At 43.4% G+C, this 23,930-nt stretch overlaps 1 protein-coding gene across 2 annotated transcripts in view; it reads right to left on the bottom strand.

The window, feature by feature from the left end:
- Positions 1-23,930, bottom strand: part of TMEM192 (transmembrane protein 192) — a 357,863-nt gene that overhangs the window by 304,098 nt on the left and 29,835 nt on the right. For both annotated transcript variants that reach the window (XM_069243904.1, XM_069243895.1), the window contains exon 2: positions 11,827-11,973. In XM_069243904.1, the coding sequence (XP_069100005.1) occupies positions 11,827-11,973 (147 nt within the window). The remainder of the gene's footprint in view (positions 1-11,826; positions 11,974-23,930) is intronic.

A 23,930-nucleotide genomic window follows, 5' to 3' on the forward strand; every position in this document is an offset into this window, starting at 1 on the left:
GCAAGTTACCGGCAGGGGCACGGAGAGGTGGTCACTGGAGGCTGACACTGGAGTAAGACATGCCAGAATGTTGGCCTGGGCTCCGAGGCGGCGGAGCCGAGTCGAGGAGAGCCACTGGCCAAGATTTGCCATCTTGGTTGTGGGCAGCCTGGATCCTCTCTGCTGGCTGCCCCGGACTGAAGGCGGAGATTGCGCAGGGAGTGTGGCCTCGGGGGAAGCCCTGGGCTGCTGGATGTGGTCGGCTGAGGGCTCTTCCTTTCACCCTGGCTGGCCCCCAGCTGCCGTTGGGGGGGTCGTATAATTGTGCTGCTTGAGCCCTCCTGCCATCGAGAGGAAAATATACCTCTGGGGTGCGGGCCTACTGGAGCCGGGTGGCCCCGGGCCTGCTCGTGCTCGGGACTAGGGTGTGGAAGGGCTCGGTGGAGTGTATTGTGTTGGCTTCTCTGGCACCCTCCGCCCCCCACCTCATGTGGTTCCCAGAGGACCTGGATGGTGGCGCCCTGAGAGCGTGCAGGGGTGAGATGTGAGCTCCTGAACAGTGCCATCAATTTAGAGGATCTTGTCTAAACACCATTGGAAGGAGATCCGGACCGCTGGACTGGGGCTGGTGGAAAATTGCATTTCTTAACGGATCCAAAGGCAGCTGCTAAGTTTTTAAAGACACTCCCCAAAATATCTGTTACAGCTCTGCCGTGGAGAGAGGCTGATGACCCCAGCCGCATCAGTGACAATGACTGAACACGTGAAGGAGCATTTTCCCTGAGAGAACTGACAGCAGCTGCCATCTGTACATTCTGTGTCGGGGAGCAGTCCTGGTCAGACCACCGACTCCCTATCTCCTTCTCCCTGACCCCTCCAACCCCCTTTTGAGGAGGACGGGAAATCTTTGGCCATTTGCCCACCCCCTGCGATGAGTCCACGGCTGCTCTATTATTCCTTCTATATGGGAAACATTTCTGGGTGTTCTGACCCGACTGGTGGGTCGGAGAGGGTGGTGAGAATTTGGTTATGTTTCTGCTTGCTACTTGATGTTTTTGTGATTTATATTAAGTTTCCTTTCTTTCTTCTGCAAGGCACTTTCACATTCATTATACATATGTCTCTGCAACTATACTTGCACATAGTTAATGCATGACATCATGCCGCCGCATAACATCCATAACTCACTAAAATGCCTGTCATGGAATATCCATGGGCTCAATGATATGCAAAAGATGCATCAGGTTTCGGCATACTTGCAGCAACACTCGATTGACATATGTATGTTACAGGAGATACACCTCACGGCTGATAACAAGTTGCGCTTGCAGGCTGGGTGGATTGGTGAATGTCATGTAGCTACTTACTCTAATTATGCCCGGAGAGTCACAATACTCATTGGTAAGGGGCTCCTGTGGTATACTGGGAGAGTGCTGTGCGATCCGCTGGGACGCTATGTAATGGTGTCGGGTGTGCTGTTTGATCGCCCCTTCCACTTTTTGTCAGTATATATGGCCCGAATGTGGATAGTCCGGAATTTTTCACAGAGGTGTAGCGCCATGTGTAGACGTTAGGACCTGGTGCCCTTCTATGGTGGGGGTGGATTTAAATGCTGTACTGGACCCAAAGGTGGATCCCAGTAGCAACACTAGGCCCCCACATCCAGCCGCAATCAAGGCACTGGGCTCCACTGTCACCGGAAATGATCGAGTAGACTTGTGGCGCACCCAACATAAACATGATAATGAGGGTACGTTAACATCACACGCAACAGCTGGTCCTGCAAAGGCATATGGATTGCCACCTGGGATGTAGAATCCTGGACCACGGAAGTGACACACTGCTCATGTACACTCTGGTACCATTCTTCTGTGCTATTGGAGATGCGAGTCCCGGGCGGTGTGCAACATGCATTTCTGTGGCGACTCCCATGGAAGCTTTGCATGACCAGGCTTTCAGGGTCGAGGTACGGGAGGCCACTGTAAACGATTTTGCTCATAACGAGGGCTCTGTGCACCCCCGGGACCCTCTGGGATGCCTTCAAGGTTGTAATCAGAAGAGTATGTCTGGCCAAACAGCATGGTATCCTGAGCGCGCTGTGCAGTAAACTGGCAGAATTGGAGGAACAGCTTAGAGACCTGGCCATAGCGAGGTGTGTTTCCTGGGGAAGACTCCATAGGCTAGATGATTTGGGAAGGGTGACACGGCTGGGAAAACACTTGCTAATCTCCTGCGCAGACCATGGGCCAGCGACTACATAGTGGCACTGGGGGATAAGCAAATGGGACTGCAGGTGGGGTGGTGGCGGCTCAGCAAACAATGAAGTCCTCCTATGCCACTCTGTACACCTCCACTTCTCCTTCTGGTGACGAAGCGTATACTGACTATTTTGATGCACTCCAATTACTATGGCTGGAAGATAGCCACAGACAATTCATGGACTCCCCCTTTACTGAAGTCAACATAATCCAGGTTATCCGGGGACTTCCGGGAGTTAAGGCGCAGGGTCTGGATGGTCTGACAGCGGCGTTTTATAAGTAGTATGCGGACCTATTTGGCGGCGCATCTTCTAGAGATGTACGATGAATCACTAGAGCGTGGCTTTCTCCCGCCCCCACTTCGCGAGGCGCTAATTGTTACTATCCTCAAGCCTGGTAAGGATCCAATTAAATGCGACTCCTACCACCCATTGTCCTTAATCAATGTGGGCAATAAAATTCTGGCTAAATTGACTGCATCCAGATTGCTCCCTCTACTATCATCAGACCTGACCAATCTGGGTTTGTCCCTGGCAGGTCCACTGCTTATAACCTGCAGGCTTATTTTGCAGTGGACAGTTGGTTGACCCCGAAAGCCAGGCGGCATCAATATTTGTGGATGCTACCAGGGCGTTCAATTCGCTAGATTGGCCATTTCTTTTGGCACTCTTGCCCCAGTTGGGCCTAAGCCCCAAATTTATTCAACTTGTCCGCCTGTTGTACATTGAGCACTCCACCAGATTGCGTATCAGTGGCTCTGTTACTGAGCCCTTCCCTATTTTTAGAGGCACCCGTCAAGGCTGCCCCCTTTCCCCACCGCTATTTGCAGTGACGATGGAGCCTTTGGCTGGCCGCCTCAGACAGCACCACACATAGAGGCTTAGCCTTTACACCCCAAACCATTCGGGTATCAATGTGGATGTGAATGCGGACGAAGTGGCACTCAATCTTCGGGACCCGCAGATTAATCTAGGCACCATTATACGTGAATTCATCTGCTTCGGGGAGCTTTTGGGTCTCAAAATTAATTGGGCAAAGTCTATGGGGCTGCCACTGACTGAAGCCACTGTGCCGTATGCCTTGGAGTTCCCCCAGTACTGGGCAACAGAGCCCATATGATACTTAGGGATCTGGCTATGTAGAGGGTTGGAGGAGCTGTGGGTAGCTAATTACATATATCCTGGTTGGAGGGCAGGGTGAACTCCTGGAGATCCCTGACACTGTCGCTCACTGGCCGGATCGCCATCACAAGGATGATGATCCTCCCAAAAGTTCTTTATTTGTTCACTAATCTCCCGATACCGCTCACTCTGTGTTTTAGGAGGAGATTGCGCTCACTGTTGATTCCCCTCGTGATGGCGGGCAGACAGCCACAAGTGTCATGGAAATTACTCACATTGCCCTTTGAGCAGGGTGAGCTTGCGGCGCCAGACATGGACCTGTACTACAACTGAGCCCAGGCGCAATTTGCGCACTCCTGGATATACCAAATACAGTTCTTACCTTTCACCGCCCCAGAGCATGATTTTGTACAGTCCTCCCGACTGTCATGTTTGTTAATATGGGTGCCCTTTTTATTATTCCTTGTTTTTCTCCTTTCCTCCTAATGTGATTTTACCCTTTTTTCCAGTATGTTGCACCTATGTTCTGTTTCAGGCATTGATACTGGATTATAATGTTACAAGTAACAGTAGTATGCATTTATACGTTGTTCCAAGAAGATGTGCTCTTGAGATGTTCATAACTTTATGAACCTACTGCATTAAGTTTGCAAGTTACCTGAGAGTGGGAGAATATTCTCAGAGGTTTAAGGATTTTGGGGCTGGTCCCTTTTCCTATGATGCCTAACCTAATTGTTCTATCTCGCCCTTTTTGAAGGGTCTCCCCCAGATGTTTTGCCTTCTGTTGCTGAACGTTTTTTGTTGGCATCAGAACTCTGTGCACATTTTCCCTGCTAGCCAATGATAAAGTGCTTATGCTTTCTTCCTAATACATGACACAATTGGCATCTAGCCGACTGGTACATTTATTTACTTGTAAGTTCCTAGTAAATGGTACTACATGTACCCAGGGCCTGTAAAATGAACTGCTTCTAGTAGGCCTGCAGCGCTCATTGTGCCAGTCGATGAAGTAGTCTTTTAAAACAGATCCCAGACCTGCCAGAGCAGCCTGTAGTGCAGCTTTAAACTGCCATTTAGAACTTGGAAAATAAACCTTTTGAAGGGCCTAAACCTTGCTTTTTAATATATATATTTCACCCCTATGATAGACCCTACAGGCCCACAAGGCAGGGAGCATTATATTTAAAAAAGTAGGACATGTGGGTGTAAGTTGTACATGTCTTAGCAGTGTAAAACGGCCACTGTAAGACCTATCCCTAATGCACTTTGAGCCAATCCACCTCAGCAGGACAACAGGAGAATTGTTTGACTACATTCTTTGGAACTGAAAACCTGGGCGAAAAACCTGGACATGGGTGTCAAAATCATAGTTATGTAGCAAGCCATTGGGTTTTACAGTTCTTTTTGTAGGTTTAGCAGACACAATCAAAACAAGTTTTTGATTTTTATCTGTATGGAATGCTTTTTATTAATTAAGCAATAAAATTAAACTGAAACAGGCCTCCCTGCAACTGCCAAGTTGACCTGCTGTACTGGATGTGCCTAGACGGGCAACTGAACCTGCCTGAGCCCTGCTGGCCTCTGCTGACGTGAGTTCCTGATCCAAAAGAGGTGTCTGCCCATGACCGGGACCCTTTGCTGGCCCGTTCGCATCAATACTCTACCATCCACGATGATTGCTAACTTGAAGCTCCAATGAACCCAATTCTTCGTACAGCGACTGCAGGAACAAGCAATCTGCACTTCACGCTATAGTAACAACGACCTGCGGTGACCACCAATGCAAAGTTAACAGCATTGACTGACTGTGACGCCCAACTGGCTCCTCACGCTACAGCGATGACAGGCTGCGCCACCTGGCCTGCTTCTCATGCTACAGCAACGACTATCCACAATGCTCTCCTTGATTCTTGCGGCCTCCAACCCCACAAAAGTCACTCTTCATGCCAGACTTTGAGAAGGTAGCATTTTCAGCAGGACTAGACTGATCCGTGTATCCGGCCCACATTCCATTGTGGTCAGCCTGAACTTGTGACTCTCCACCGCTCTAGCACTACTAGATGACCGCAAATGGTGCTTTCTGCTCGACCTGAAACATTAAAATTTACTAATTCCAGTTTTACTGATTGGATTTTTGTCGTTCTGGTATCATTTTATTTATTCTATTGGTTTGGGATTTTTACTGTCTTGTGTTTTCACTTTATTTCTGTTTGTGTGCTGCATAAATACTTTCTTTACACTTTGTGTCTAAGTTAAGCCTGACTGCTTTGTGCGAAGCTTCCAGAGAGTTAAGCACAGGTTAATTTAGTGATATTGTTGCCTTAGTGGGTCTTCCATCCCCCCAACCAATTGCCTGATATCTTAAACTAATGAAAAGGGAACCAGTGCAAAAGGGAAATGATTTTGACATTGCTCGGCTAATGGGCAGGTTGAACTGCATTGCAGAGTTGCAGGCCTTGTTGAGGCTGCCTCTAGGCACTCCTGCTCTAGAGTCTTCACCATTTAACCCCCACCTGAGAGCCAGTCAGAGAAGGGAGAGGAGAGGACTATGAGGATGGAGTGAACACTAGGGCTGCCATTCTGCCAGTTCCAAAATGAGAAAAAAAGACAGCAGCAAGATAAAAGGCAACAATAGATTAGAATGAAGCTAGTCCTGGTAAGTACTCAGCTGTGCCCCAACAACATGCAGCCACTGTTGGCAATCCCTCAAATATCACCACCACGCACCCACTAACTTTACCTAACCCTATTGGGAAACACTGTGTGACTGCAAATGTGAGCGGGCACTCTAGCAGATTACTACAACTCTCAATGTGGATTTAATCTCCATGACTGATTTATCTTCTGAGGACCGAGTCAATACAGTAATGTATCGGGCAATTGGCCCTGATTTTATCATGATTGTCAGAATTAGGTGTCCTTGCTGCCTTGCATGGTCATCACAGACTTTTTGCTGAACCCTATTTTTGCTGGTTTTAAAACTCTGCACTTTGCCCCTGCTAACCAGTAGTAATGTGCCTTTGCTCTCACTGTAAACACTGTTAAATTGGCCTATTCCTAATTGCTATAGTCCCTTCTATGTGACGTACATAGTGTACCCATGGACTGGAAGTTAAATGTCACCATTGAAATGCAGCACCCATTGTGCCATGCACTACAGAGGAAGTGAAAACATGGGAGTCAGGCTGTATAGCCTGACTGCTGCATTGTAACCCACACCTATTTCATGAAACAACAATTGACAGGTAAAAACCTTCCTTTAATTATTACTAAGTCACCCCTATGTAAGCCTTGTAGCCATAAGGTAGGGTGCACAGTATTTAGAAGTGTGAACATTAAATATTACCAAGCCCCTACAATGACAAGGCCAAAATAGCGGTTTCACTGTGGTAGGCCTAGTTATCTTATGAAGAAAACCAGAGTGTATATTAAAATACTAATACTGCTAACTCAGGAAAGGGACCAGCTGGAAAAATATTTAAACAACTATTTTTTAATATTTATTAAAAATCTAATTCATTAGCAAAGTCAGATTTTTAATCAATATTAATGAAAAGCAACATTCAGAAAGTTACTCTTTACATGTCTGAACTGTTAGAAAGCTATTTATCATAAGCCTTTATCAGTTCCCAGCCAGTAATTAGCCTTGAACAGGTGTGAAATGCCTCCCAAAAACAATCAACAGACTGACCTGAATGGGCAGACTTGACTCTGAGTTCAGCTGAATAAGCAGGGTGTGGGCTGTGGACCTCTGTTTGACAGCACAGTGTCAAATATCGCTTGATAGGTTTATTAAGTCACATTGGCCACACTTGAAAGAGAAAGAACAGGATGCCTAGACAATTCTGGCATATACCAGACTTCGGTCTTTGGCTTTGTTGCAGGAGCAGTGTCAGCCTCAATCTGGATATTAGTTTTAAAAGTTGGAGGAAACTCCAATTATCACAGTACACTCCTCACTCTCATCCCAGGCCTCACAGCCCATGTTTAGTGTGGCCGAACACCTTTGTCATATTTGTATATGCAGTGGCATATCACATTTTGGGCCTGTTTCCAGTGAGACAAACATGAACCACTGCAAAAGTAGATCGGTCAGGGCCTGGGAATTATTTAACCCCATTGGTTAGGGAGAAGTCCGGAGTCAACTCCACCCACTAGCTAGTGCCAGGAATAAGTGTGAGATCTCCAGGCACCCAGTTCAGAACACTTTCTTGACCTGCAGAAGATCATAATGTGACTGGACCTGCTGGCCTGAAGGACTGGAACGGCTCCCTCTAGTACAATGGGCAAAGAAGTGGATTCAAGGGGTCAATTGGCTGACCTTCTGTGTGGCAACAGGGAGTCTAGAAGCTACAAGAGACTTTTCCTGGAAGTATCCAGGTGACCAGTGGCAACTGGATCTTGACTGGACCCTCCTGTTTGCCTCTGCCTGACACCCTGTGTGTCTTGAAGTACTCCCCCTAAGGTCCTGGGGGACTCAGAAGTGTTCTCCTGTGGTTGGTTGTGATTTAAAAGACCAAGGGGGGTCATTACCACCCTGGCGTTCCTCAGACTGCCAGGGTCGTGGTGGCGGTCTGACCACCGCCAAATCAGTGGTCTGAACGGTTTGGCGGCAGTTTGACTGCCACATCACAACCATGGCATTTGCCCCACAACTAGACCGCCAGCACCACCAGTTTTCCTCCACAGGAGGGATTAGCGGTGCTGGCGGTCCTAATCTGCCAGGGCAGCGCTGCCCTGGGGATTATGACCCCCCTCTCCGCCAGCTTTCACATGGAGGTAGCACCACCATGTAAAGGCTGGCGGAGAAGGGGTGCAGAGGACCCCTATGGCCAGCCTTGTCATGCTGTTAATTGTCTGCTTTGCTCATGCACCCTATGCACTGCAGCACTGTCGCCGGTCAATGTTGTAGGTTGTTTCCTGCTGGGCCAGCGGGTGGAAACACCGTTTCTGCCCACTGACCCAACGGGAAACTCCTAATGGGGCCAGCGGGACGGCAGCCACACTGGCGGCAACATGACAGTGGGAGTTTGGCGGACGCCCTTTTCCGTCCGTCAAACTCACAATGACCCCCTAAGTGCTTGATTTGTAATTTGGCAGACAGCCAGTTGTCTGCCAGTCGATGTAAAAATTACTCAGTCTCCCTGACAGGTGCAGCCAGCCAAATTATGAAATGCCCACAGGCCCAGCAGATATTTCAAACACTTATAGGCAAATGCATTGCAACCTTGCCGGGAGGCTCCGTCACATATGATGGAGCGGTATGTCAACGTTACATATTTTTATTATTTTAAAAAAGAAAATCTCAAAGCAGGATTTAATGTTTTTTTTTTTTTTTTTTAAACTACGGCCCTATTGTTATGGGAGTTACAGCCAGGTCTTTACCAACTGGCAGGCATTGAAAAATTGCTGTATGTCCACCCATCTAAATTAGGCGGGCAGATATATAGCCAAACTGTCATAGGAGTAGCCTCTGCTGCTGTCAAACTATGGCAGCCCGAATTTAAGTCACGCGTTCCAGCCATAGTCTTGGCAGGGAGGGAACTCTGTTGCCATTGCATCAGAAGGTAAAATCTTTCAAGGGCTGGTGGCAAGGAGAGCCATTTCGGTCTGAAGATCCCCGAGTTGAAGTTAGGGGGTCACCACAGGAAGCCACTATGCCAGCCGGTGATGGAAACACAAATCTGAGATGTGTCCTTTAAGGAAACCGTCAGGAGAGGAAAAAAGCCAGTGGCAGAAGAACTTCCTGAATCTTGCCAACAACAATAGTACAAGGAACCAGCATAGAAGCGAGGAAGAAAGAGAAGAAGGGGGCAAAGAAACCGGACAAAAACCCTAGAGCGTTGAGCATACTAGGTTACATTTTCAGCAGACTTATACAGTGGGCTATGACCCACAAAAGGAACTAGGACCCAAAGAAGTAGCTCATGCATATTAATTAGCAAACTCTATTAAAACCTATGGGAGGGCGGTAATGATGGAGTGGGTAGGTGGCTAGGAAGTCCAGTCCCATTTGGGCATTGAAATTTCCTGTTACTAAGCTTCCCCTCGGCCCAGGGGTGGCTTGCAGTGCTTTCAAATTACCCCCATTTCCCTGGGCAAGCACTGGCTGTTGAATAAGCCACTAAAGGAGAGGACACAAGCGGTGAGACGAAGCACAGCACACGGATAAGTCTGTTTGCAGGTGCGCAAGAAAATCCTTGACCAAGATGAACTTGGTTGGTGTTTTCACCTCACACTCTGTGCTTTTTCGTGTTAGTTCTACTTAATTTAAAAAAAATCATATCTTCAGTTAATCTTAATGGATTGTTTGTCATTTGAAGCTATTTTATTCATTACATTTTTTTTTATTCAGTTTGGGAATTTCATTTCGTAACCCAGTCTGATCTGTGCCTAAGCTACCAAGGGGTTGAACTCAATTTAATTTAGGGACATTGATCGTTCACCCCGACAAAAGTTGTGATTATATCTTGAGGTGGGCAGTCGTCCACTCTAGATAATAATCCGATTTCTTACATGCTCTTCTGCATCAGCAGGTAAAACTGCCCCAGCTGGTAATGGTCCCAAGTCCACACCTAGTAATAGCGCAGGTGCCCCCTGTACATCATCACAACCAGCAGCTTCCTCGATTCTTCAGATGGCAAGGGAGATGGGAGTGGAAAAGAAAGGTGAGAAAAAGAGTCAAACTGCTGTAACCACAGGTCCTGTGCTTTCATCTGGGGGATGAGTTAGGGTTCCACTAATCTCAGGAGACAAAGATGAAGATATACAAGGGGTCTACTGTGGAGATTTGAGACTTGTGAAATCTATTGAGGACGACAATAAAGATTCTAAAGAGTGCTCCCATAAGCAACATGAACCCAAAGATGAAGAAAATTTAAGAAACTAGATAAAAGGTTTCACCATCTACCAGTTGGTTATATAAGTTACCTCATCTAGGTGCTCAAATGGCTTATTACCTAAACAAAAGTGTTTCAGGGTAGTTGCTGGAGGGACTTTTTCATTGGAAAATACACTTGTATTAACTGGAATCAGAGCGATGTAAATGTTTGGTTGCAATATATGATGGTTAAAACCGGGAGGCGCAGGAACCAGTCCTTTTGGACTCAAACAAATGAGAAGCAGGGGACACGCTGAGTCAACAGCATGCAAACCTGACCGCCACTTGCAAATTCAACCATAGTTATTTCTGTTATAGGCCACTCAAACCCCGAGCCCACGTTTTTCAAGAAGTCAAAAGAAAATGAGTTTACATGTTCTTACACTGCATTCTGATGAGAATAAAAAACAAACCTCTTTAGGCCCTAATGTTTATTACTACATTTCTGAATATAGGGTAAATTGGACAGCAATACAGAAAAAAACGACTGAATAAAATTACAAAAAATGTGGCCGAAAGCTAGATCTTTACCCAGAAACGATTTTTTGTGACTGTGTGTAACTCTATTTGTTGTTTTAAAGAAGTTAAGGTTAAAAAATAGAGAAATGTTGTGCAGCAAATAAAGGCTAACTAATAATAATAATGCTTTTAAGTCCTGCATATATCTGGTTACAGTTGCTCCGCTTCAAAGACAGACATCAAATGTCAGTCTAAGTCTTCCGTTGAATTGTTGCATATTTTTTAACATGGGGATTGAGGTTTACCAATTTCTCTCACTTTGCAGTCAAAGAAAGAAAAGTAAAATGAATTATGTGACAATCTTGCTCACAGTGAGTGAGAAAGGAAAGGCTGTAGGATGTCATTTCTTTGCAACACAGCAAAATGTACATACCTGTAAATGAACTATACGCATTCAGCAGTTAGTGAAGCAAAATAAAGCACAGATTTTGTAATTCTGAAGTGCGATGGAGCACAAAGATTTTAATAGGATCACAAAAAAAATTAAGACACTTTACTGGTGATACACAAATGATAACTATTCCTAGAAACCCTATTTGTTCACATTATCATTTGCGCTCAATACAGTTTATCAGTAACTCTGTATGTTTGTGCACATTTAGTGGCTATTTCAAAGGAAAGTGGCATGTCTCTAAAGAGCAGTGCGCTAACACACAATGCTTTAGTTAAATTAAAAAAAAAATAATAATAAAAATTTTTTTTTAAAAATCACACATGTCTTCAGTTAAAGCTAGGTGGGTCACGATACTGTTGTTCTAAAAAATGGGTTGTGGTTCTAAAAGGTTTGGGAAGCACTGATCTAAATGCTCACCTATCAATCTCCAGTTGTAAAAGCTGAGAAGAATGGGCTGTTTTTCATGTCCTATCACTGCATCTGAAGAAAGCATTAGTTCACAAAGAAGGTTTTCCATCAGGGAACCACATTTATTTTTAATTTTTGAGAAATGGAGGAAATAATCCAAAACACTTGCATACATTTCAGTGATGCAGGCTGACATACAAAGTAAAAACAAATAAGTCTACAATAACGGATGAATTTTAAAGGAGAAGGACAGTTTACAATACTCACATTTACAAGGAGGAGAAGAAGAGCTAAGCATACTGTAGGAACCGGATGGAAACTTGGTCTGATGTCTGAGTGAAGGGACTGAGAAGGCAGCAGCGGAGCATCAAGTAGAGGGTCCTCGTCTAAACTTTGTGTGATCTCGAAGGAGCTCTAAGTATTTAAAGCAAAGGACACCACTCAAATAAATTACTTAACATTACAGTACCACATAAATCCAGGCCATGTTAGATTGCATCACATTGTATTGTACATCAACTACCTGAGTAAAGCATACAGTTGGGGTGAGGAAGGAGTGCAGAGAAGAATGAACTCGGCTCAGAGGCGAAGGAAGGCATTGTCCTACCAGTTCAAGGGTAGCTACTGGAAGAAAACCAGGTAGGGGCAAAAGCTTCTACTGTGGGTAAGAAGTAAGGAAGGAAAGCCATCCATCAGTGAAACAATGCGCACTCTTCTAGACTCCACACGTGCAGCAATAGGGCGGGAACCAAACAATGTGGCTAGAAGGAAATCTCACATGCAAATTAAAGCCGCTCAGAGAGGCAAGAAGTGGATTTATGATAAAGTGTACGAATAGTCAGATGGCGACAAAGAGAGCTGGAATTGTTAGTAAATGAGTTCTGAAGTGGGAGTAACATGGGGTTAGTAAGGAAGTAATGTATTATTTGAGGCTAAGAATGGTCAAGTGAGGGATACTCAGAAAATCATAACAAATTCAGGGACTAAGGTAGAAGGTCACCACTGCCTGGGCCATTATCAATGTCCAAATAATCGTTTGTAACCTTTTACAAACCAATACACAAAAGAAACCGATAAACGGATGATGCTCAGCCACTTAAAACTGGGCCTTCAAAGGGCTCTCAGCAGCCTGGGAACTAGCGATCAGAAGGCCAAAATAAATAACTTCCAGAGACTGCCAGGGAGCATCAATACTGGTTTACCAAGGCACACCACAGTAGTCCATAAAGTCCATTTCTTAGTACACTGTATCAATCAAAGTTTCAAATGGGCTTCTATATAAGGTAGAAATTTGATTCATCCAAGGCATCATGAATCCAATTAATATCAGCCAACACGTGTTTCGGCTGCAAGATAGACCTGCAAAAAGGGAATGCAGTCAGGTAAATTTATGATACCAGGGAATCTGATTGTTGTACTGGCACACATCAAAGCCTGTGCACATTTTCCAATCAAGTGAGCCCAAATTATTTAGACCAGAAGATGAGGAAGGGGGAGAAAAGAATACATGCGTCTCTCCAAGCCATGTAGGTCATGAACCCATGTAGAGGAGAACAGATCTAATGGTGTCACACATACATAGTAGTGTGTCATATACCTGCTAGAAACCGCTGACCAATAGATTCCAAGGAACTCATGTGCAAAATATATATATATATATATATATATATATATATATATATATATATATATATATAGGGGTCCCGAAAAGGTGGGCCGTACACCCATTCGTCATAAAGCAGCAACCAAAAGGTGATCTCAAACATGCATTAGAGCATGCAATTCATATAAACCTTGAGTGAAGCCCTCTTAAAAAAGGTGAGATAAGGTAAGGATGAGTAGTACATATAAAAGTAGGGACATACCATAAGTTTGTGAGCAGTATAATGTCCCAAAAATGACACGAAATTACCAAAATCTCTGTTAGGTTGTTTGACCAAATATTGAAGGGTTAATGCGTATTCTTGGTAGCCACTGCCATAATACGCCTTAGAAAAAACAAGTAACCATAATCAAAATTGGCTTATGTAGTTGTAAGGCTGTAAATGGTTCCGTAATTACGGGGATAACCAGGACAAAATCATACAGTACGTAAACTGGAAATAGATTAAAAATGAGGTTCCAGAATCAAAATTCATGTGCAAACATTCAAAAGCGCCTTGTTGGGGAGAGATCCAGTACAAGAAAAATCAGAACATCTACAAATGCCGTGTATGGGTACATCCAAATACTGCGTATGTGTCCCAAAAGCATGCATTGTAAAAAAGATTTATCATATGAGCCAAAATTGAAGATATGAAAAGAAAAATTTGAGACTCCATAAAATGTATGGACAGTATCCAATGCTTATCACACACATATAGTGTATATAGTTTTAATATTTAAAAAAACCCAGACAAGGGTAGTTGGTATAGCATGGGATGGGATGGTGAGACAAACATAATATAAACATTGACAACAAGAAAAGTGAATTCTCGTTAAGTGACTAACCTGATTGGTAAAGTATGACACAACAAAAGTTCAGTTTTACTATGTCGGTGAAAAAAGCATAATGCTAAAATCTTTACTGTGACAGGCTGGTGCCGCGTAGTAGAAAGAAGTATGTTTGTAAATAAAGTGAAGCATCCTGGTTCATGAATGATGCTAGAGGCGCCATGTAGATAGTAAAACAGAGAAAGAAAACGCATGCATCTGTCTAGAGGAAATGATATGGCACAGACTAGAATCTGAAGGTAACGCGACCATAGCCATAGTCACAATGAATTTGCGTAACATAACATTTAAAAAGAAAATGAAGGCAAGCTAACAGAATCATTGGTGGGGTAATATTACTGTGTGAAGTAATATAAAGTCCATAAATGATGGGTCATCTCAAACTACTCCAAGTACATTGGCATGGAAAAGTAAAGGCAATTTACCCTCATATATTAGAGATACAAAGGATCTACTGTGTAAAGTCAGTGATTTTGAATGGACAAAAGGCCATTATTTGGTTACCCTCGATGTTGCCTCTCTGTATACTAGCATCCCCACAGCGGAAGGCATGGTTGCAATACAACGTTTCTTTGACAAACGGGACGGTACCTTACTAGAACACTCCAACATGTTGATGTATTTTATTGAAACTGTTCTAGACAACAATGTATTCATGCATAATGGCTCATGGTACCGTCAAATACAAGGAGTGGCCATGGAGGCTAAATTCTCTCCATCTTTTGCGAATCTGTACATGTTTTTTTTTTTGAAAGAGCATTTATGGCAGAACTGTCCCCCCGAATTAACTCAACATGTTATATACTGGGGCAGGTATACAGACGATGTACTTATGTTTTGGTCTGGGGATTCCAATTCTTTATGTCTGTTTATTCAACATCTGAACAACAATGTCTTTAACATCAAACTTTCTAGTCAGTACAGCCAGACTTGAGTTGATTTCCTGGATGTTACCCTATACATTGATGGTGACAGAATATGTTCCAAAATGTACAGGAAACCTACAGCCTGCAATTCGATATTACATGCCATGAGTTATCATCCCCAATCACAAATTAAGGCCATCCCTTATGGAAAAGCCACCAGATTTAGACGGAATTGCAGTCTTGATGATGAATTCTAGAGTGAACTACAATTGATGGAACAGCGTTTCCTAACACATGGCTATCCTAAAAGGCTCTTAAGGGACACTAGCAAGAGAATCAGAAAAACAGGCTCTTCTCACTGCCCCTATTAAAGGTAAACTCAAGGAACACTCATTATCACCTACAGTACCCTCAGATTTATAGGTTGATTTTTCTCAAGAATTGGTCCTCTGTATTAGCCGACAATACCCTTAAACCTGGGATCACTACTAGACCTAGTATTACGCATAGTAGGGGTCGTACATTACGAAACCTGTTATGCCGCAGCTTCATACCATCTGTAGCTAACGAAACGTGGTTACCCAAACCACCTTGTGGTTTCCACAAAAGCGGGCATTGCAATATTTGTTGTTATGTTAAGGACAAAATCGTTACCTTTCAATATAACACCAAGGCACCCTACAGGATCTCTAGATTTATGAACAGTAATACCAGATATGTGGTGTATTGTTTAATTTGTGTTCGTGAACTAATTTATGTGGGTAGCACTATTAGGCCTTTTCAGGAAAGAATTCAAGAGCATATTAGGGCTATCAAACATAATAATACAGACTGTCTCTTTCCAACACATTATAATTCTGTACATGGTCAAAGAGAAGATCTGGGGATTACTGTTCGTGGCAGTTATACAACAGGTGCCTGTCCACGAGGTGGGGACAGGACCTTAATGTTAAAACGTATAGAGAGTAAGTGGATCGATAAACTCAGAGCTGTTAAAGAGGGGCTGAATATTGAGAAAGACTTAATAATTTGTACTGTACACTACAGCTATGTATTTTCATTACATATCTGCTGACTTTCCAGTTCTGCATTTTTTCGTAGTGTACCGTACAGAACAAGTGTTGTAATGTGTCAACCCACAAGCCTCTTGCCTTTACTTTTCTATGCCAATGTACTTGGAGTAGTTTGAGATGACCCGTCATTTATGGACTTTATAATACTTCACACAGTAATATTACCCCAGCAATGATTCTGTTAGATATCCTGCGTTTTCCTTTTTAAACGTTATATTACGCAAATTCATTGTGACTATGGCTATGGTCCCATTGCCTTCAGATTCTAGTCTGTGCCATACCATTTCCTCTATACAGATGCATGGTTATGACTATTTCTTACTCCTTGCATTTTCTTTCTTTGTTTTACTACTTACATGGTACCTCTAGCATCATTCATGAACCAGGATGCTTCACTTTATTTAAAGGCCTCCTACAATTATTTTGCATGATTTGATTACTCTCGTATAGTATATGCCTCATTGTATGTTCTGGGGATCCTCAAGTTAATATTTATATATTTTCTACATACTTTCTGTGCAGAAGATTCTGATTTAACATGGGAACCTGCTTGTTGTATCTTGCGGTTACATATGCTTCATGCTGTTTGCACTTGTCTTTTTCGATCGTCCAGAACTCTGTTCTACAGTCTTGCATGTTCTCTAACACGTTCCAATATGGTGCCTTTGCTTCCGTTCGCCTACCCCTTTTGCTTTTTGAAGTCCTCTTTCTGATACCATGACACTTCCATATAAATCGGAAAAAAATGGGGGGCCCGCACGACCTACAAACACACTTCTTTCTACTACGCGGCACCAACCTGTCACAGTAAGGCTTTTAGCATTATGCTTTTTGCACCGACATAGCGAAACTGAACTTTCGGTGTGTCATACTTTACCATTTAGGTTAGTCACTGACCGATAATTAACTTTTCTTGTTCCCGGTGTTTATACTATGTTTGTTTCACCCTCCTGTCCCATGCTATTCCAACTACCCTCGTCTGACTGTTTTTTTTAAATATTAAAACTATATACACTATATGTGTGCGATAATCATTGGATACTGTCCATACATTTTATGGAGTCTCTAATTTTCCTTTTGATATCTACAATTTTATTTCATATGATACGTCTTTTTTTCGACGCACACTTTTGGGACACATTCGCAGTGTTTGGATGTACCCATACACGGGTATTTGTAGATGCTCTGATTTTTCTTGTACCCGGATCTCTCCCCAACAAGGCGCTTTTACCTGTTTATACATAGATTTTGAATCTGGACACCTCATTTTTTATCTATTTCCAGTTTACATACTGTATAATTATTTTCTCCTGGTTATCCCCATAATTACAGAACCATTTACATCACTACATAAGCCAATTTTGATTAAGGTTATTTGTTTTTACTTAGGTGTATCATGGCCGTGCCTAACGGGAATACGCATTAACCCTTCAATATTTGGCCAAACAACCTAACAGTCTTGCATTACCTCGATGTTGGGAATTTTGGGTCATTTTTGGGACATTATACTGCTCAAACCTATGGTATGTCCCTACTTTTACATGTACTACTCATCCTTACCTCATCTCACCTTTTTTAAGTGGGCCTCACTCAAGGTTTATATGAATTGCATGCTCTAATGCATGTTTGACATCACCTTTTGGGTGCTGCTTTCTGACGAATGGGTGTACGGGCCCACCTCTTCGGGACACTTTTACTTATATATATATATATATATATACACACACATATTTTTTTTTTCTTTTGCACATGAGTTGCTTAGAGTCTATTGGTCAGCGGTTTTTAGCACGTATATGACACACTACTATGTATGCGTGACACCATTAGATCTGTTCTCTACATGGGCTCATGACCTTTATGGTTTGGAGGGACGCATGTATTCTTTTCTCCCCCCTTGTCATCTTCTGGTCTAAATAATTTGGGCTCACTTGATTGGAAAATGTGCACGAGCTTTGATGTGTGCCTGAACAATGAGATTCCATGTTATCATGAATTTACCTGACTGCATTCCCTTTTTACATGTCTACCTTGCAGCCTTGAGAAAGTCTTGATGACGAAACACGTGTCAGCTGATGCTAAATGAATTCATGGTGCTTTGGATGAATAAAATTTCTACCTTACACAGACGCGTATTTGGAACTTTGACTGATACAGTGTACTAAGAAATGGACTTTATGAACGACTGTGGTGTGCCTTGGGAAACCAGTATTGAACTACTTCATGTTGATTGATCCCTCAAATCAACACAACTGCCCCCGATGTGGTTGGGTGTTGTACCATTTTGGCACCCTCGGAGTACCATTTGTTACATATGGTCACTATTTCCCAAATATATTATACACACGTATAGGAGGTGCGAACCTGTAAGCATAGCCACTCTTTTCTGCATCTCGCTGCCAGGGAGGATATTTTGTTATCTCAACAATGATTACTTAGAGGTTTCTGTAGCTACCAGAAGTTTAGGGTTACAACTTTACGGTTACCATTGAGGAAGGAAGAAAAATCAAGTGGGGAAGGTCTGAATGACTTTGTAGGCGTACGGCGAGTTGATGATCAGTTTTTATCAAAACATTTTTATTTGATTCATATCAAAAGCACACAAAGCAAATGTTCAAGCTTTGACGGTGTGTGCTCTAACTTGCCTGCGGGATATTTTATGTATTAAAGTGAACTAGACGGACTCTTTACCACAGCAGTAAAACGCTCCAAAGCCAAGGAAATGTGGCTTGCATTCCAAATTTTTGTGTTTTCTCTAGCTCCTTCACACACTTTCATCACCTCATGCACTCTCACTCATCCAACCATTTCAGGTCACAGGTTTAGCCATTTTGCTTATTTTTCCAACAATTCGTTTTTTTCTAATTTCTCAGGGTCTTCAGGAAGACCCTACCAGGGACTTTCCAGCTTTGGGAGCATACATAAGCCTGAAAGGGGAATGGCATGTGCACCCCTGCTCAACATTTGCCTCTTTCGATTCAGGATAAGTAGAGGCTATGCCCTTAAAATATTACATATATTCTGCTCATGTGCAGACTGTGACTCCTATTCCAATTGCTAGCTCGGTCGTTTGGCATAAATGTACAGCAGTAGGCATATCCCTCCTGCCTCCTAAAGACTGCATCCAATGTCTCCATCTACATTACTGGGCAGACCTACTGCAATTTCACTCTTTGGATGTAAAAACACGCAGGGCTCCATTGCTGTTGCCAACTTTCTGGCTACGTTTGGGCTACACAGACATATCCCGGTCGGAATAATCCAAAATATTCACCACCACGAAACAACAGACACATAATCAATAGTACATATTAGTCAAAACATTTTACTTACATCCAGCAGATCAAAGATACTCCATGCAGTCGACCATTATGTTGACTCAAACAGCACTTACCATCAAGATACATTATATAAAACATCAACTACATCCTTAGGGTTGTCTTCCCCCAAATGTTTTGCCTGCTATCCTCATATTTTTGCTGATTCTTTTAGCTGGCCTTATGACTCTGGGAACTTGACCACTGCTGACCAGTGCTAAAGTGCATGAGCTTCTCCCCTAAAAAATGTAACAATGGTGTATACACAACTGGCATTTTAAAAATACTTATAGGTCCCTTGAAATGTGGTATACCATATACCCAGGGCCGGTAAATTAAGTTCTATTGGTGGGCCTGCTGCATTGATTGTGCCACCCACTGAAGTAGCCCTTTCAACAGGTCTCCAGCTTGCCACTGTACAGCTTGTGTGTGCAGTTTGACTGCCACTTCGACTTGCCATTTAAATCCCTGTGCCAAGCACTACACTCCCCTTTTATTGCATATAAGCCACCCCTAAGGTAGGTCCTAGGCAGCCCAAAAGGCAGGTGGCTATGTGACTGAAAAGTAGGACATGTACTTTTAAGTTAACATGTCCTGATAGTGAAAAACTCCCAAAAGTCGTTTTTTACAGGCAAGCGCAAAGCACTCCGTTCCGTGTTATTATCTCTCTTTGGGCTTCAAACCACGCTCATGTCACGTCATTGTCTTTCATTGGTTCGTGGGCTTGCCTTTTAAAATCTGCTTGCTTTCATTAGTGGAAGGCATGCATACGTCATGCCTTTTCCGGTGGTTAGCCCACCTCGAGCGCAGCGACCAAGTACTGCAAACATACGAGGCTTGCTGTTTTCCGTCCGGTTTGTGGACTACTTTTTCTCTTTTTTCGCAGTGCGATCTTGCTTGGCAGAAATCGAGCGCTTTGCATGACATCGACCCTGTTACATAGTTAACTGCACTTTTGCAGGTTATATAGATAATTGCACTTTTGCTGATAGATTTCACTACGAGTGAACTGTTATTTCCGTTTGTGTGTCTGCTCTGCACTGATGGCAGCCGTCAGCTCACTTATGTGAAACTTTTACTTTCCAGTTTATATGGCAAGAAAAGTCCAGTTAGTTATGTGAAACTGTTTTATTTACAATGCTAATTGCTCGAGCTCAAGCAAACGCGAGACCGTTTGCATTGCAAATGCTTGTTTTACTACAGAGAGGCCTACTTCTCTCTTAGATTAACATTGGGGATTCCTTAATGCACTTTTAAGTTGTGATTGCGGTTTTACTTCCTCTTGTCATGCTTTTAGCAAACTCCTGAACTTCAGGATTACTAATGATTTACACCTAAACACAATTCACAAAGTTAAATCCACATTAAGTGGTGATCGATGACGCTCGTGTATAATAATGAGTTACAGTTTCTGATTTCGTGTGCTGTTGAATCTTTTTCAAGACTAATAACGCTAAATTCTTGCTTGAGATTTCAGACTTAAAGGACGAGACGCTTTGATAGAAACTAGTTTAAATGCTGTAAGGTACGCATTCTAATTGAGAGCCACGACGACAGAAATTCAGAATAAGGGTTCAGACTATAGCAAAACCTGAAATCCGCACAGAGCAAAACCTGAAAGGGCCACAAGAGGCCCTCGTTGGACAATTATTGGAAGCTATCTCGTGCCACTGCATAAAAGCAGAAGTGACACATTAAGAAAATCATCCTCAAAACTACTTGACTACAGACAGTGCTGGAAAGAGAAACCACTCAGGGATTCCATAAAGTAGGTGTCTAGGCGTTGTGGCAGAAAGGGAGTCTGAGGCATTAAAAGCAGAGTCTGACAATCAGCGTATATATGTATTTTAAAAAACTAGGCCCCTAAAAATCTGCAACAAAGACAATACGGATAGCAAATCTATTCTGGCTTATTTACTTGGCCAATATCTCAAGGGGTAAAGGCACCTACTACAGAGATCTTAGGGTACCCAAGAAATTCCAAGGTTTAGTAAAGGGAAGAGTACTCTGGTGGTTGATGCACACATGCAGTCTGGACACCGGTTGGAATGTGCATGGAATACACAGGGGGTTAATTTCCCTGGTGGAAAGCACAAAGTGTAACTGGATTATATCCGCTTCTATATCGAAGCACTGAATTGCCCAGTGGCCCTGCTGAAAGGAAAGCAGTGATCATGGTCAAATGAGAGAGTCTGGAGTCGGATGGGCTGTCGGTAGAGTGTTACAGCACATATGTAGAACTACCGGCACCTCGCCAATATGTACCTGGCCAATTGCGAAATGGGAAGCCTCCCAGATACACCTAGGGACGCACTGCTAGTCGTACTACTTAACGCCCGCCTAGAAGCAATGACTATGGCCTCTTACAGGCCACTATTCATGCAAAACACATATTACAAAATGATGAATGATATCATAGCTAGTAGGCTATAACACTTAGGACACACATTGGCCCACCTGGACCAAAATGTATCCCAAGCACAACACTTCCCTGAGTCTTAGGAGCTAATTTTTGGCTAATGGAACGAACCCCTGTACAAAACCTGAACACAAAATTTGCTTCAATTGACCTAGAAAAAGCGTTGGCCACACTAAGCTGGCAATACTGTTTGCAGCACTCTAGTGAATGGTTTTCGAAAAGGATATGTACCAATGGATCTCACTCCTTTATACAGACTCTCCAGCTCGGGTTAGGGCAAGCAAGATGATCTCTCAGTGTTCAGGGTGAGTGGAGGTACAAGGTCGGGATGCTCCTCTCCCTGATGCTGTTTACATTGGTACTCGTATCCAGACCTTAAGGTAAACTGTGCCTTTGCTACCGGTTGATTCGGCATCACCTGGGAGACACACATTTCTATTACCTAGAATTCCGGGTATACGATATGGAGTCCAACTACATAAAGGGGAATATGACAGTAACTCTGCGCCCCCCCCAAAGGATGCATGGTATGTTGGAGGACTCAACCCTATTAGCCTCATGAACAAAATAGTTCTGACCAAAATATGGTGGCGGTGCTTTCTCCTGAATTACTTTATTAACCTTCCAATTCAAATTCTACAATCTTTCTTCAGAGAGCTGGACTCCCTAATTATATACTTACAATGGGACTAAGGCAGATGCAGCGTCTCACTTAAAGTCAAAATGCCTGTAATGGGATTGGTCAAGGGGCACCAAACTTCGTGGTCTACTTCCTGTCTGCATAATTCCAGTGGCAACACGCTGGTTTGGAGTAGTGCATTCTGATGAAATTGCCCTGTCCATGTCAAAAATATAGGACGGTGCAATTGCCAACCTCTTCATAAAAGAAGAGCCATCTAACAAGGGTAATTCTCTTTTACTCCATTTAGCTTTGGCCTACTGGACAAAGTGTAGAAGGAGAACTTGATCTTACAAACATACTCAATAGCATCGACACTGGTGGGTCTCCCGAAAACACTGGGCAACACACAGTTGGAACAAGGACTTGGGCTGGCATTGAGACTGTAGGAGAATGCAATGGGGCCAGAGAGAATGTCAGACCACATGGAGGTGGATAGCTTGCCCGATGGGCAGTTTCTTCTTCAAGTCACAATCAAAAAGCACTAATACAGGAACGGTGGAAAACGGCCTACCTGAACCTCAAACACATGAAATACCTCAACTACTATACATGTTAGAGATAGTTGACCTGGTTTCATGAAGAACTGCAATCCATGGCTGGTGTGGATAGACATCAGGCAGATGGGAGAAGCAGACCAAGAACTAAAAGCCAAAAGTTAGAAAAAAAGTTGTTGGTTGCATGCATAAGGGGCTATAGGAATTATGCACATAGGACTTATTTGAATCCCAAAAGATTTAACACAACGTGAAGAACAGACGCAATTAGTTGTCCCAGATGCACACTCTCATATATCAGCCTTGTCCATACGGAATGGGAGTGGCTCAATTGTTCTGAGAATGTGTTGTCCCGTATTTTACACACCAGAGCAGTACCTACAGAGGCTTATCCTGGGACCTAAGCAGAAGGAGCTAGGCAACAAATGCCTAGACTTGACCTTCCTATTTGCAAAGAGAGCAACAGCGATGTCTTGGAAATCACCAGTTGCTTCTCAATTGATAGATGGGACAGTGAGGTTCAAAATTTGACTACAAGCGACAGTATGGACAGAACTGCGCAAAGATCCGAATGGGATAAGGTGATTTCAGAGTTTGTATCTAGGCAGGAATGGTCAGGGAAGGAAGTAGGAACCACTTACTGTGCCACTTCACGACAAACAGATCACCCTACTTCACTCCCGGGACACACAATTCCATCTCAGTGAGTGGGAGTGGAAGTACATACACTCTATTAAGCAACCATTAAATGCATAGTCTCTGGGCCGAGCAGGACACACATCCCTCAGCCACATGCCAGGCCCCAACACTTTACCTTGCAATACTGACACCAGAACAACACGACACCCCACCCCATTGTTTACACTGCAGATATGTTGAGCAATGTTCACATCCGAGAAGGAGGTGAAGAAGGCTCATGACCCAGCGGCCGCTGTTTGTGCATTTGTGTTTTCTGTCTTAATACCGGATTCAGGTGATTTATGATAATGCCTGTAAGTTCTTATAAGCATACAATAATAAAAACATATTT

The sequence above is a fragment of the Pleurodeles waltl genome, chromosome 1_2 (genome assembly GCF_031143425.1).
Source record: "Pleurodeles waltl isolate 20211129_DDA chromosome 1_2, aPleWal1.hap1.20221129, whole genome shotgun sequence".
Taxonomy (NCBI): Eukaryota; Metazoa; Chordata; class Amphibia; order Caudata; family Salamandridae; genus Pleurodeles; species Pleurodeles waltl.